Source organism: Thalassophryne amazonica, chromosome 19 (genome assembly GCF_902500255.1).
Source record: "Thalassophryne amazonica chromosome 19, fThaAma1.1, whole genome shotgun sequence".
Lineage (NCBI taxonomy): Eukaryota > Metazoa > Chordata > Actinopteri > Batrachoidiformes > Batrachoididae > Thalassophryne > Thalassophryne amazonica.
In genome coordinates, this window is record NC_047121.1 from 28,672,604 (window position 1) to 28,688,581 (window position 15,978).

Here is a 15,978-nt window from a genome sequence, read left to right on the forward strand (position 1 = left end):
ACCTTTCAAACTCAATTTCCCCCAAATGCATAGATTTAATTTTTATCAGAACAATATGTGCAACTCATTTTGAATGTAACCTTTAGTTCCAGATAAAGATCTATTGGATATTATTTATTAGACAGATTTATTTCAGTCTTCACTGTCAGATTTTCTGTGCATCAACATAGAAAAAGATGAAACCTGTACTTTGGTTCTTGTGTTCTGTGCCCTGAACTGTTGCGTGCATACAGTACGGTTCAAGACAGATACATGTATTGTGACACTACTAAAGCATATGAAAATCTTTCATTTTGTGATGCAAGCATGAAATTTGGCACAATGGTACTTCTTGGTCTACATTTTCCAAAAAAGCTGTTGGTGAGTTTCCAAGATGGTGGCCATTTTTCAGGATGGTACCCAGAAATATGTATTTTCCTCATATATTTGCACAATTTTGGTTTATTTCAATGTTGTACCTGTTAAATACTGTACTGTGAAATGGCGGGGGGGGGTATTGAACTTCAGTGTTCTTTGGCAAATTGTGACTGTGTATGTTTTTAATAAGTGTGCATGCATGTATGCTGTAGAATGTGTGATTATGTTTGGGGGATAAGGGTGTACTAGTAGAGGTAGTACTTTTGCTTTTTAAGTCAGCCATATCCTTTGGATGAACACTAGTCCTCACTGCATACCAAACTCTTACCTATGGGTCCAAGTAGTTGCTTGTGCACGGCAGTGGCCACACCCCAGTAAATCACACTGGCTTGCGGGCTAAACTAGGTTTGGGTAGCATACAGAGAGATTCCCTGTGATGGAGTTTGCTTTGCTCCCATATCAGTGCATGAAGACATGAAACATCCAGAATGGACTGTTGAACAGATGAAACAATGACTTGAACATTTTTCTCCTAAAAAATTTAAAATTAAAATTGAATGTGGCTAACATCTTTTTTTGAAGAAAAGGACTTCTCATAAGTATTTATACCAGATTTGGCACTTGTATCACCAACTGAGCCATCCGGATGCTATTTCTCAAAATGCTGTTTCCCTACGAAAATCTTGTTAAAGGTTTATAGTTGATTTCTGACACTTTTTTGTGTCTTAAAGCTGGACCATCTCATATTCCTGTCTGATGTCTTCAAGTCCTTCTTCAGTTCTCTAGTTGTGATTCTGTAGTTTTGTTGGCTCTTTACAACAAATGTTCATGAATTTCTAGGGGTTTTTTCTTAACCTCCTCCTTCAATGTAAATGTTCCCGGTGTAAATCTAAATGTCCCAAGCTTTATATGCTTTGGAAAATCAGAGTCGCTCCTGGTACAATGAATGTTCTCTTGACTGCTAAGAAGTCGAGCTCTACAAGCCTTGGATTTGAAGTCCTTACATACAGCCAACAGGTCCCCACTGAACTCATAATTGTTCAGATTATTCATTCAGAATCTTTTAAAAGTAATTCTGTCATGTCTGGAATTTTCTATGGTGTTTAAAGAGGCATTCAAGTCAAGTCCATATGTCATTACAGTGACCTTTTTTTTTTTTTTTTTTTTTTTTTGCCTCTGTACACCGCCACGATGGAGTTGATATGAAACAATCAGAACTTTTAGTGAATCCTCTAGGTTTAACAAAAATAGCACATTCACCATTTCAGAAATTACAGGTGTTTGTATCTACAGTCAACTCAATTTTATTACTTGGACAAATGATTAATACAAATCATCGCTTTTCATAAGTGGCCAGTTTTCTTTTGACAAGTCAGGGTTCGATGCATAAACATGTGTTTAGTTCTTGAGTATGGTGCTGTACAGTAAATCAATCTCAAGTTGGCTGTTCTCAAAAACTGAGTGACTTTGCAAGAAGAAAACTAGTGACTGAAGACACACCTACAGTAGTGTTCAGAATAATAGTAGTGCTATGTGACTAAAAAGATTAATCCAGGTTTTGAGTATATTTCTTATTGTTACATGGGAAACAAGGTACCAGTAGATTCAGTAGATCCTCACAAATCCAACAAGACCAAGCATTCATGATATGCACACTCTTAAGGCTATGAAATTGGGCTATTAGTAAAAAAAAAAAGTAGAAAAGGGGGGTGTTCACAATAATAGTGGCATCTGCTAGTGGGTGATTTTAACATCCACATAGATGCCTTAGCCTGGAAAAAAAGTCTGTTGCTCTATAAAAAAGCCCTCCGTAAAGCTAGGACATCTTGCTACTCATCACTAATTGAAGAAAATAAGAACAACCCCTGGTTTCTTTTCAGCACTGTAGCCAGGCTGACAAAGAGTCAGAGCTCTATTGAGCCGAGTATTCCTTTAACTTTAACTAGTAATGACTTCATGACTTTTTTTTTGCTAATAAAATTTTAACTATTAGAGAAAAATTACTCATAACCATCCCAAAGACATATCGTTATCTTTGGTTGCTTTCAGTAATGCTGGTATTTGGTTAGACTCTTTCTCTCCGATTGTTCTAAGTTATTTTCATTAGTTACTTCCTCCAAGCCATCAACATGTCTATTAGATAGACCCCATTCCTACCAGGCTGCTCAAGGAAGCCCTACCATTAATTAACGCTTCGATCTTAAATATGATCAATCTATCTTTATTAGTTGGCTATGTACCACAGGCTTTTAAGGTGGCAGTAATTAAACCATTACTTAAAAAGCCATCACTTGACCCAGCTATCTTAGCTAATTATAGGCCAATCTCCAACCTTCCTTTTCTCTCAAAAATTCTTGAAAGGGTAGTTGTAAAACAGCTAACTGATCATCTGCAGAGGAATGGTCTATTTGAAGAATTTCAGTCAGGTTTTAGAATTCATCATAGTACAGAAACAGCATTAGTGAAGGTTAGAAATGATCTTCTTATGGCCTCAGACAATGGACTCATCTCTGTGCTTGTCCTGTTAGACCTCAGTGCTGCTTTGATACTGTTGACCATAAAATTTTATTACAGAGATTAAAGCATGCCATAGGTATTAAAGGCACTGCGCTGCGGTGGTTTGAATCATATTTATCTAATAGATTACAATTTGTTCATGTAAATGGGGAGTCTTCTTCACAGACTAAGGTTAATTATAGAGTTCCACAAGGTTCTGTGCTAGGACCAATTTTATTCACCTTATACATGCTTCCCTTAGGCAGTATTATTAGAAAGCATTGCTTAAATTTTCATTGTTACGCAGATGATACCCAGCTTTATCTATCCATGAAGCCAGAGGACACACACCAATTAGTTAAACTGCAGGAATGTCTTACAGACATAAAGACATGGATGATCTCTAATTTTCTGCTTTTAAATTCAGATAAAACTGAAATTATTGTACTTGGCCCCACAAATCTTAGAAACATGGTGTCTAACCAGATCCTTACTCTGGATGGCATTACCCTGACCTCCAGTAATACTGTGAGAAATCTTTTTTTGATCAGGATATGTCCTTCAATGCGCATATTAAGCAAATATGTAGGACTGCTTTTTTTTTCATTTGCACAATATCTCTAAAATTAGAAAGGTCTTGTTTCAGAGTGATGCTGAAAAACTAATTCATGCATTTATTTCCTCTAGGCTGGACTGTTGTAATTCATTATTATCAGGTTGACCTAAAAGTTCCCTGAAAAGCCTTCAGTTCAAAACGCTGCAGCTAGAGTACTGACGGGGACTAGAAGGAGAGAGCATATTTCACCCGTATTGGCCTGTCTTCATTGGCTTCCCGATAATTCTAGAATAGAATTTAAAATTCTTCTTCTTACTTACAAGGTTTTGAATAATCAGGTCCCATCTTATCTTAGGGACCTCATAGTACCGTATCACCCCAATAGAGCGCTTCGCTCTCAGACTGCATGCTTACTTGTAGTTCCTAGGGTTTTTAAGAGTAGAATGGGAGGCAGAGCCTTCAGCTTTCAGGCTCCTCTCCTGTGGAACCAGCTCTCAATTCAGATCAGGGAGACAGACACCCTCTCTACTTTTAAGATTAGGCTTAAAACTTTCCTTTTTGCTAAAGCTTATAGTTAGGGCTGGATCAGGTGACCCTGAACCATCCCTTAGTTTTGCTGCTATAGACTTAGACTCCTGGGGGGTTCCCATGATGCTATGAGTGTTTCTTTCTCTTTTTGCTCTGTATGCACCACTCTGCATTTAATCATTAGTGATTGATCTCTGCTCTCTTCCACAGCATGTCTTTTTCCTGATTCTCTCCCTCAGCCCCAACCAGTCCCAGCAGAAGACTGCCCCTCCCTGAGCCTGGTTCTGCTGGAGGTTTCTTCCTGTTAAAATGGAGTTTTTCCTTCCCACTGTCGCCAAGTGCTTGCTCACAGGGGGTCGTTTTGACCGTTGGGGTTTTTCTGTAATTGTTGTATGGCTTTTGCCTTACAATATAAAGCGCCTTGGGGCAACTGTTTGTTGTGATTTGGCGCTATATAAATAAAATTGATTTGATTTGCTGTTGATGCTACAAACTCAAAACTATTATGTTCAAACTGCTTTTTTAGCAATCCTGTGAATCACTAAACTAGTATTTAGTTGTATAACCACAGTTTTTCATGATTTCTTCACATCTGCGAGGCATTAATTTTGTTGGTTTGGAACCAAGATTTTGCTTGTTTACTAGTGTGCTTGGGGTCATTGTCTTGTTGAAACACCCATTTCAAGGGCATGTCCTCTTCAGCATAAGGCAGCATGACTCTTCAAGTATTTTGACATATCCAGACTGATCCATGATACCTGGTATGCGATATATAGGCCCAACACCATAGTAGGAGAAACATGCCCATATCATGATGCTTGCACCACCATGCTTCACTGTCTTCACTGTGAACTGTGGCTTGAATTCAGATTTTGGGGGTCGTCTCACAAGCTGTCTGCGGCCCTTGGACCCAAAAAGAACAATTTTACTCACCAGTCCACAAAATATTCCTCCATTTCTCTTTAGGCCAGTTGATGTGTTCTTTGGCAAATTGTAACCTCTTCTGCACGTCTTTTATTTAACAGGTTGACTTTGCAGGGGATTCCTGCAAATAAATTAGCTTCACACAGGCGTCTTCTAACTGTCACAGCACTTACAGGTAATTCCAGACTGTCTTTGATCATCCTGGAACTGATCAATGGGTGAGCCTTTGCCATTCTGGTTATTCTTCTATCCATTTTGACAGTTGTTTTCCATTTTCTTCCACACGTCTCTGGTTTTTTGTCCATTGGAGCATTGGAGATCACTGTAGATGAACAGCCTATAATTTTTTGCACCTGTGTATAAGTTTTCCCCTCTCCAATCAACTTTTTAATCAAACTACGCTGTTCTTCTGAACAATGTCTTGAACGTCCCATTTTCCTCAGGCTTTCAAAGAGAAAAGCATGTTCAACAGGTGCTGGCTTCTTCCTTAAATAGGGGACACCTGATTCACACCTGTTTGTTCCACAAAATTGATGAACTCACTGACTGAATGCCACACTACTATTATTGTGGACACCCCCTTTTCTACTTTTTTTTTACTAATAGCCCAATTTCATAGCCTTAAGAGTGTGCATATCATGAATGCTTGATCTTGTTGGATTTGTGAGAATCTACTGAATCTACTGGTACCTTGTTTCCCTTGTAACAATAAGAAATATACTCAAAACCTGGATTAATCTTTTTAGTCACATAGCACTACTATTATTCTGAACACTACTGTATGACAGTTCTGTAGGGGTTCTAGGCTTCTGTCGCTGTGGCTAGAGAAACAGCATGTGGATGGTTTGTTTGTCTGGTGCATCACCTGTTACACAGTTCAATAGATTGGAAGAGAGAAGAATTTAAAAGGGGCATGTCAAACATCAGTTTGGTCTGAATCATGGGTAGTTAACCAAAGTGTGGGTTCCATTTGGAGGGAAAACTACCCAACATGTTGAAGGAATAAGATAGAGGAGAAAGAGTTCTTGTGACAGTGACAGGTTTAATTGTTGGTATTTTATTGGAGTGACTTTACACTGGTTTGTGTTTGCAGAGCGCTCGATGAGTGTAGACACCTGCATAACTCTGGCCAGCGAGCTGCAGAGCTGCTTTAAAAAAGCAACGCACCTGTACAGAACGGTGAGTCCGTCACTGCGCTACGCACCAGCACACACATGGTCGTCCAAACCGCTTCCTCTGTTCACCAGCAGAAGCTCACACACCTCAAGTGAAACCGTGACCTCCCGCACGCAGTCACCTGATCTGTCCATCACTTCCTGCAGGTGATCGCCACATCTCCAGACGACTCCACCCCCGAGCAGCAAGAGATGGCCAGCCTCCTATCAGGGGCCTTCCAGGCCATGAGGGCGGAGCTAAACTCACTGCCGCTCCACACGCTGGGCATGTTGGGAACAGACAGCGGATCCAGTGGAATGGGGGAGCAGAAGATGGCGGCTCTCCTGGAGGAGTACTCTGTCCTCCTCCTGCAGGCGGTCCAGAGGCGGCTCAACGTCCCACTGTCGTAGGCTGGATTTATGTTTACCTCCATGAACGAAACTTCGATTCAAGTGCATGAACTACATACATCCTCCTGACATTTGATCACATCTACTTTAGCTTCTGAAAAGCCACTTCTAACAGGACTTTGACCTTAAATTTTTTCCAAGGTAAAATTTTGTGGAATTGGAAACTAGTCTCAGTGGTTTGCGCTCTACGAGCGCGGTGCCCTAGTTCGCTCTCATACTTTATTCCACATTCTCCTCCTCCTTTCTTATCTTTATGGTACATTCCTTTCATTTCTGCTTCCTCTTTGCCCTCCTGTTCCTCGGCTGTTTTAACCTTTCACCTCCATCTTTTGAACTTTGGACTATTTTCCCTCTCATGTTTCTTCTTGTCTGCTTTCTACTTTTTTCACTCATTTCCTCCTCTTTGTCCTTGTTCCCTTGCTCTCCTTTTCCACAGCTGCTCCTCCTCATCTTGCAGATGAAGGATCTAAGCCATTTTTTTATGTGAGCAAGGATTTTCAGTCTTAACTTGGCATTATGCCAAAATATTTTAGTTTTTTTTTTCTTTCTTTAAAGAAAACTGAAAAATTTGCAACAAGGACACCTGATGTTTTTAATATATATTTTTTTTTATATAAGACATTTTTTAAACGAAAACTTTCATCTGTATGGACAAACTTTTCAACCCTGTGTTTTTTAAGAATGACCATCTGTTTGTATTAAGCACGTGGATGGTTCTTTTTTGTTGTTGGTTTTTCTGTGTGGAAGAGGACGGCTAAACGCACTCCCAGTAATCTGAAGGAGCTGAAATCTCCACAATATGTCAAGTCTTCCTAAAACTGAAAAGAAAAAAAATTCCTCCCACTGTTCTTGGATACAACGCTGAGAAAACGTGGAAGCCACAAACATGCTAATGGATTTTCTTTTGTGTGTATTCTTAGCAGTAGTTCAGTTACATTAAATGTTAACTTTGATACAAGAATGGTAGCAATGCTCGCAAATATACCACCATTATGACATGTGCAACGCTGGCTGGTTAGCATGCTAATGTTAGTAGCATGCTACGTGCACAAGCATGTTATTGTTCTAACAACACTGGAACACCAACATAAAGTGCTTGTGCGAATTCAGTTGTTAGATTCTGCAGTATTTTTGTGCAGTCCCTATGGTAGTTCTGAATGAAAGTCCAGTTCACCTGGCATCATCCTCAGGGGGGCCTCTCTGTATATTCGGACATGGACAAAGTTTTTATTTTAGCTGTCACAGACAATTCCAGTTAAGGGCAAATAATGTATTTGAGTTTGAAGACTAGGCTGTAATTTGAGGCTTTTTTTTTTCTCCAAATCAGGTCAACACTGCAGCAATTACAGTGCTGTTTTCATAGGCTCACCCATTTTTTAAGATGATTTATTCATCTCACATGGGAGATTTTGCAGTGTCAGAGCAACAGTCATAATAAAATTGTAACAGTAGGGCAAAGTACAGTGTGAAAATAGAAGGTAAACGCAAATCCCTAAGCATGGCAAATCAAGCGAATGGAAAAATAGATAAATACTCTGTATTATAAGTGGGGCATCAGTACAGCACATTGTGCCCACATATGAGGCAAGTGGTTATTCTGACCATGCAGTCATTGCTGTGCATATTTTCCATCTCCAGGACATCTGAATGCTGACCGGATTTGACCATTCTCAAGTGATGTCTTTGTGTAATGGAGGAGGGTGTGGCTGAAAGTCATTTAACACCTGATGTTGAGTTGTGCATAATTATGAGACAGCTACTTTCCCACAAACAAAATGGGTAAAGAGAGATTTAACACTCACTGGAAAGTCAAAAAAAATTGTGAAATGCCTTTCAGAGGGATGCAATACTCCAGAAAAACTAAGTTATTCCATTTCAGTTTATTTCATTTATATAGCTCAAAATCACAACAAAGCTGCCTTAAGGTGCTTCAGACAAGTAAGGTCTAACCTTAGCAACCCCTAGAGCAAGCACATAGGCGACAGTAGTCAGGAAAAACTCCCTCAGATGATATTGAGGAAGAAACCTCAAGCAGACTAGACAGAGGGGTGACGCACTGCTTAGACCATTCTAACAGTTGCAAGGTTTTTACGAAGTTTTACGAAGCTGAACAAACAAATCAGGAACTCAAATGCTATGAAAACGTAGGTGCAAGTAGGCAGTGCAGTCTCATTTGAGGGTAGGTGCTAAAGGGGTAAAATATGATGCATATGATGTAATTTCTCTACTTCCAGAGACAGAAACACAACACAGAGTTTTTGGGCAAATTGCATGCAAACAAAGTGAAAATGGAAAGAAAAATCGATGATGCGGTGGAAAGTCGACGTGTTGCGATACATTTACGACCCGGAGCTCAAACGTGTCGAGGTTGTACATGCGAGAGAATGCAGCTACTCTCATTAGCTGTGTAGGCTAACACTTACCGACACGACCTCTCACATTTGCCTTGTCTTCCCTTCTCCACTGAGAAGCGGGAAATAAAAAAGCACTTTTCGCGACTGCTTTGGTAATTGCAGCAGAAAAATAAAACAGTACACAATTTATCCATGTGAAGTGATGCTGTGTTTGTGTTACGCAACGGGAGGCTGTCCCCGTCAAATCCCATGATATTATGCAGGGTTCAAGCGAAACTGCACTGCCCTATTGTTGAGATGACCACATAAGCATATGTTGCTGGGGGGGGGCAGTGTTCAGTCATCATGCCTTTAATGGGCCTGTCACCACGGCAACATGTATTCCAAACACAGACTGCAGTGTGCTGCATCAGCTTCATGGCACGGTCTCTCGCGGTCAGTCCGGCATCCTGTAGTCCGCTGCTACCAAATGCGTACATTGAGCTATTGGGGAGTGATCATCCGACAATCAAACATTTTGTTGCAAATACGGGTGGCAAGAAACGTATGGAGAATAAAAGATGCAAATTAACTCCAAAAGACTTAAGAATCAAACATGATGCACCCAGGAACATGTCATCCTCCCGTGCCACCATATTCCAGATCTGCCACCTACCTGAAGGCTCCAGCAGTTCAAGGTGTTCAGTGGCCAAATTCAGGAAGAATGAAACGACTACCGCTGAACAAGACTCAAGTTGAAATAAGATTGGGCCAAGAAATATCTAAAGACGGATTTTGTTTTTTTAAGGTTTTATGGACAGATGAAATGAGTGACTCTCAATGGACCCGTGGCTGGATCATGAAGGGACACACGGAACCATTTTTTGAAATTGCAAAAGTTATTATTCAGTTCATTTTGATTATACTTACTCTAATAAGAATAATTTAGTTGTATAATTCTGCACACTGATAGTTGTCTAATAACTGTGCACACATATATGTTCCCCTGAGAACATCAAAACTGACGTTTCTTTTGTTAAACATTCAGATTTGGAGTGACAGAGTGCTACGTTTGTTCAAGAAAAAAAAGCCTCAAGAATATAACTTGCCTCATAATTGTGCGCACAGTGTGTCTGCAGTGGGTCGGGTGAGTCCAGTATGTGTTCAGTAAAACCCATTTAACAAATGTACTGCACAGTTTGTTGACCTTGGATATATACCTAAGTAAATATATACACACTTACTGGGAGCAAAGCAGATTGTACGGCCTGCATCCTCACCATTGCATTTTTTTTGCCGTTACCCATAATGCAACAACGCAATGATGCACGTGTGAAAAGTCACTAGAAAAGTTCGTTTGTGTTTCATATTTTCACTGCCGATATTATTTAATCTAAAATGGCCCAGGCTTACCGGATTGTCAAACTTTTCCTCACTGCACTTTTGCTCAAATACTCAATAACAGAACTCAAGACACTCATAGTAAAAAGCACAATGCAGTGATGCATTGCATTATGGGTCATAATGAAAGACCAAATAGCCAACAAACAATGGTGCTGTTTGTACTGCTGCTTCTTGTTTTAATCAGACAAAAATGTGATGGCCAAATGAGGCCTCGTGGAGCATATGGCATTTGTTGAGCCCACTAGAAGGCAGTCGCTTTTAAAAACAAAAGTGCAAAGCACAATGCACTTCAGCTTGCTTTGAATCCTTTTTGAAGAGACTGCCATCCAGTGGAGGTGGTGGTCTAGTTGGTAAGCAGTGGGCTTGAAACCAGAGGATCCTCGGTTCAAACCGCCGTCATTTTGGAAAATTACTAAGGGCCCTTGGGCAACATCCTTAATCCCCAAGTTACTCCTGGTGTGTAGAGAGTGCTTTGTATGGCAGCACTCTGATGTCATTGTATGGGTGAATGTGAGATATCATTGTACAGTGCTATAAACATGCAGCCCATTTACCATTTTATTTATTCTAAAAAAAAACCCTAATGCTTCATGAGGCTGCACTTGGCCATCACTACTTACAGACTGTTTCCACCAACATGGGTACTTGAACCTGTGCCATTCACAGTTATTTGATTCTTAATGCTATTCAGCAAACTGACCCACATCCCTTCCATCTTTGTGTGGCGCTGTTGTAATAAGGACGCCATCAAAGGAAGGTCGCGGTTTACACTGACACCAACAACAGAGCGATCAGTCAGTATCAGATCAGTATCGGCTTTTAAGACAGCTGTTGACATATTAAGTTCTTGAAAATGTAATGTGAACTGCAAGAAAAAAAATAAGTAAATTAAACTAATGGGGGGAAAAATAGCAAGAACCAAACTGATGCACTGAACTGAGCAAAAGGTGTTTTTTTTTTTTATTGAACATGTGTTGAATGTCCAAATGAACGTCAATTTTGTTCACAACCCAGTTTAATCTGACAATTTATTGTGCATCAAAACTTGCATTTTGCAGGACTACTGATAACGACACTGTTCACGTTCTTGCTGTTGGACTACAGATGATGTAAAGGGGAAAAAATGACTGATGCAGTTTCATCACAGATTTTCAGTCTTTGTTACTGAGAATTACTAAAATGAGCATTTGCGGTTTTTACAATTTTGGCAAAGAGCACTGGCATCACTGGTTAATTGGTGCTGAATTTGTATTCCAGAAAACAAACTGACTTCAGAAGACAGAATATAGGTCAAAGGTCAGTTTCTACTGTATGGAGTTTTGTCAAAATTGAATAAAAGTTTTAAAGTTGCAGTAATGTTGAGTTTACCTGTGAAAATGTAAAAACTAAGTTGATTTTGGTCTGTCAGTCCGTCTTATTTTCACCAAAAAGTTAACTTCTCAAATGAATAAACAGTTGAGACCTTGCAGCACATTTGAGCAGCTTTTGTTGCCATCCAGTGGGTGATGTGAGCATTTCAGGGCTTCTGATACATTTCCTACTTGAAACCTAAAATACAGGTTTAAAAAAAGGCATTTATAAATGTCAGAAGAGCGCAATTGATTGATTGATTGATTTTATACACAGATCTTTGTGTTCACAGTATTAATATATACAAATTTTGAGGGTTTTACAGTTCTTGAGTTTTAGGACACAGAAGGTTTTGCCTGACAAAAGGATGGAATTTCTCTTGGATATGTCTTCCAGTTGAGTTAAATTTTAATCAAACCTGCTCGTAGTTTCTGGCATAGACTGTTTGTGTCCTGAACCTGAAACTGCGTGATGTTGAGTAAAATGTTTTGTTTAAATGCGCGCTCCTTCTGGTCAGAGGGGGAACAGTAAGAACCCAGAGAAGATGGAAAAGTTTCGTGAGTCGTCGTAGAGCCGATAGCTGGCCGGCAGTCTGAGACAGACCACGTCGCCCTTGTCCAGCTGCAAGGTCACGCCGCTGGATGTTGAAGCGTAGCCGCCGTGATCGTTCAGGTCCAGGCTGAAGGTGACTGGTTGGCGGTTCTTGTACAGGTACACGCCCATGTAGCCTTTCAGGAAATCTGCAGCCGTGAAGCTGAAGAAGTAAACGCCTCTGAGTGGAGCTGTGAACACTCCTGCAGACCACATTACACTACAGTCAACTAGTTTCCAAACATCAGAAGTGTTTTTAACTCATGGAGTTAAAAACACTTGTCAGACTTTTTTTTTGGTGCCAGGGGGTCCAGTTAATTCTAGTACTTAATTAGAAACCACTTTCCAAGAGATTAAGAACTTCACTTCTGTGTTAAGCACAGGTGGCATTTGGAGGTGGGTCTTGATGAGGCAATACTGTACCCCCCCCGGGTTTTTCACCAGCCTTGTTCTCTGACTGTTCCAGGCCCGTAGCACACACACTTTCCATAGTGCCTGGCATAATGTTTATGCACAGCACCAGGATCAACTCAGCATGTTCACGCCACTCATTATTACTATTATTCTGTTTGTCATAGTAACTGTGCCCAGCAGGAGGCGCTGTCAAACAAATTAAACCTCACTCCCCAATCGTCATGGCAATCCCTCTGTGGCAAGGATTATAGTCTCTCGATCAATTCCCAGAAAATATGGTGGACGCAGAGAAAAATCTACAGCCAGCCAGGGTTGATCTAGAGACGCCTGTGTGTGGGTCTGTTTAACGTGGGAATGTCACTGACAAACACACGGTCCTTGACAGATCCTTGGTCGGGTCCAATGGCTGGGAAATCCAGATGATTGGGGTCTGCAGACCTGCTGCAGCCTTCATCCACCTTCACAGCTGTTGGGTTAACAAGCAATCACCTCATCCGCCATTGAGGACTACTTGTTTCACCAGAGCCCAGTTAGCTGTGTTGTGTTCAGGGCTCCTGTTGGGCCTTCATGGTTACTGTAACAGCCACAAGGCACACAAGGTGCATACCGTATGTAACCTCAACAGGCAATCCCCTACTTGAACCATTACCTAGGTGTCACGACACGGACGAGAGGTTGAACTTTGACACCACCACTGAATCAGTGAACGCCGCATTAGAAGTGTCTGGCGACAGTGAGAACCCCTACAGATGCACATGTGCACATTAAACTTAACTACCTAAATCAACTGACTATACAGTTAGTGTCTGACCATGGCCCCCTTTTGTCTTGGCGTCGCCACCGTGCAACCAATCGTGACATATTGACCGTCTATGAAGGGATTGTTCTGCTTACATCAGGACCGAGCCCCCTCAGTGACAACGTGACAAACGATCCGCAAACCTGCGACCAAGAACAGTGTCTGGTCACCTCAATTAAATGACAAATTGAAATAAAAAGCTGCTGGTTCTTGTTAAACACAGATACTGTGACAGAACGACAAAAAACAGCAGCATCTTTGTTGGCCCAACTATAGAATATGAACCTAACTCTAGATTTACAATAAAAACTATAAATGGAGACAAGTTTAAAACTGTGTTTACCTGCGGTTTGGTTGTACGCTCGGCCAACGTTGAAGAAGATTTTCGTGAAGATTAAAATTTGCTCCTCATCAAACGGTCCAACTGACCCAGAATCAGACAGACCGACTGAGAACGCCACCTTCAGGTCATCTGAGGTAAAACAGCAACAATTACAAAGACCAAAACACACAAAGTAGGTCATTAACATGTTCACACTGCAAAAAAGTGACGAAGCTGGTGGAAGAAAAGGTTTGTTTTGGGTGACATGAACATTCTTGTTATTTGTTAATTAATGATGTCCATGTGTTGTGGACACGTTGCTCAAGGTCAAACCTGCATTGGTATTTCTGAGCTGCTCCAGCTGATCTTCAGTAACATTCAGTCTGCTGCTCACATCTGAAGGTCAGAGGTCACACACTGTTACCACAAACACCCGCTGAGGTCAAATGACCATCAGAGTCGTGCACTTTCCTCCACAAAGTTCTGGTAGAACACAGTTTAACAGCACTCTGCAACTTCCATGAAGATCATTTTCATTTGTTTGTGTTTACATTATCCCAAAAACAAACAAAACGATCGACACCACTGCCTTTTTATGTACACTTAAATTACCACCTTTGGGCCGGGTTTGCATCTGTTAATAAATCCAGTTAAAGACGAAAACTCTGTACACCATTTATCTGTGTAAATGGCATTTATTATTTTATGTTGATTACTGTTGTTTTGTTTCGTTATGTCATTCGTGGCATCAGAATTTCTTCACACAAATTGTGTGCCAGTTTGAGGAAAACTGCACAAAAAACTAATGAAATAGTTTTTGTCAAATGCAGCTGGAACATTAAGTCTGACTGCAAAACTCTTAAATTTGGAGGCGGGACTACGATTGACTGGTAGTCTGAGCTGGGGTGCTGAGGGAGAGTCTAGACTATATAAAGACATCATGCCTGATAACCTGACCCATTCACTCTACAAAATACATTTGATTCATGAATTTGTTCATTCTCAAACTAAGTTTGAGAATTTTGCCCTGCAATAGACGGCAAACTTGAAAATCCAACTGATGTCTGTCAAAACAGCATATTCAGCTATGTACAGATAATAAAATATAATAATTTTGTTTAACACTGAAAGTATTTCACAAAAAACAATAGAAACAAATTTTTAATTTTTTTTTAATATTACAATTAAAACAAATCATAAAAGTACATAAAAACAGAAATAAAACACTAGAAAATAAAATGTGTTTTCACCATCAACAATTGTAGGCAGCCGAGAAAAATGTGTTTTCAGACTAGATTTAAAAATGTCAATAGAACTGGATTTTTTAATCACATACGGACTGCAGATTTTGTTCTTATCAGATCCATTGTATTCGGATAACAAGAAGATAAAGCAAGAAACACAGCTTATCAAACGATATAATCAGCTCATACGTCCTGTCACTCATCTGTCACCCATAATAAAAAAAAAGAGTTGGTTTGGAGCTACTATTATACTAATATCAAAATAAATGAAAAAAAGTTTTTTTCCCCAATTGATTTGTTCAGTAAATTTATTTCCCCTGCAACAGCAGCTCCTCACAGCAGGAGGTGCTACAGCCCCCTCAGCACCCCGACTTCAAGTTCCTTTGGGGCAGGATGGTAGCTTTGGTAGCTTTTGTTTTTTTTTAGTGTCATTTTTGGCTTTGGTAGAGGAGTGCACACTGAGCACCCATCTACTTTAACACCGTTTCCTTCTTATATTATCATTATTTTATGTTTTCATTAACACAATTACACAATTGAGTAAATTTGAATTTTGAAATGTAATTTTTATGTTGCGTTATGACTCAGATCGATGGATGAAGTCCTACACACTGACCTGCTGTATCGCTCTGCAGCTCCTGGATCAGTCTGTCTGTGGAGTTCAGTCGGATTCCAACATCTGCAGGATCATGACAAAAAAAAAAAAAAAATCAAATAAAAAATAAAACAGTAGCAGTGGGTTTTCGATTAGTTTCAACCGTTTTGATTGGCTGTGCTGCAAACAATGTGCTGTGCTGCTCGCTCACACACACACACACACACACACACACACACACACACACACACACACACACACACACACACACACACACACACACACACACACATCACGAAGCAGGCCACAATCACAAAAACCCGTCTTTGAAAGCTCTTAAATGTAACAGATTTTTTTTTTTCATCTTGGCTTCACACACTCACTTAAACGATCACAAACAAACCAAATCAACCATTCATAGAAAAATAAATCAACCCCCATTATTCAGCATTTTTATATTAATGTTTGCTATTATTATTATTTAAATTACACAGTCAAGC

The 15,978-nt window shown here is 40.1% G+C and overlaps 2 protein-coding genes across 7 annotated transcripts in view; one reads left to right on the forward strand and one right to left on the reverse strand.

The window, feature by feature from the left end:
- The window catches only part of mapkbp1 (mitogen-activated protein kinase binding protein 1), a 113,684-nt gene extending 103,262 nt beyond the window's left edge, over window positions 1-10,422 (forward strand). For all 3 annotated transcript variants that reach the window (XM_034194815.1, XM_034194817.1, XM_034194818.1), the window contains 2 exons: window positions 5,955-6,040; window positions 6,184-10,422. In XM_034194815.1, coding sequence (XP_034050706.1) covers window positions 5,955-6,040; window positions 6,184-6,426 — 329 coding nt within the window. In that variant the 3' untranslated portion in view covers window positions 6,427-10,422. The remainder of the gene's footprint in view (window positions 1-5,954; window positions 6,041-6,183) is intronic.
- LOC117531707 (complement C1q-like protein 2) overlaps window positions 7,651-15,978 on the reverse strand; it is a 29,613-nt gene continuing 21,285 nt past the window's right edge. For 2 of the 4 annotated variants that reach the window (XM_034194821.1, XM_034194820.1), the window contains 4 exons: window positions 15,500-15,562; window positions 13,973-14,035; window positions 13,661-13,789; window positions 7,651-12,307 (listed from right to left, as the gene is read on the reverse strand). In XM_034194821.1, coding sequence (XP_034050712.1) covers window positions 12,027-12,307; window positions 13,661-13,789; window positions 13,973-14,035; window positions 15,500-15,562 — 536 coding nt within the window. In that variant the 3' untranslated portion in view covers window positions 7,651-12,026. Of the gene's footprint in view, window positions 12,308-13,660; window positions 13,790-13,972; window positions 14,036-15,499; window positions 15,563-15,978 lie in introns of those variants that run through there. The other 2 variants (XM_034194822.1, XM_034194819.1) reach the window with 2 other exon arrangements.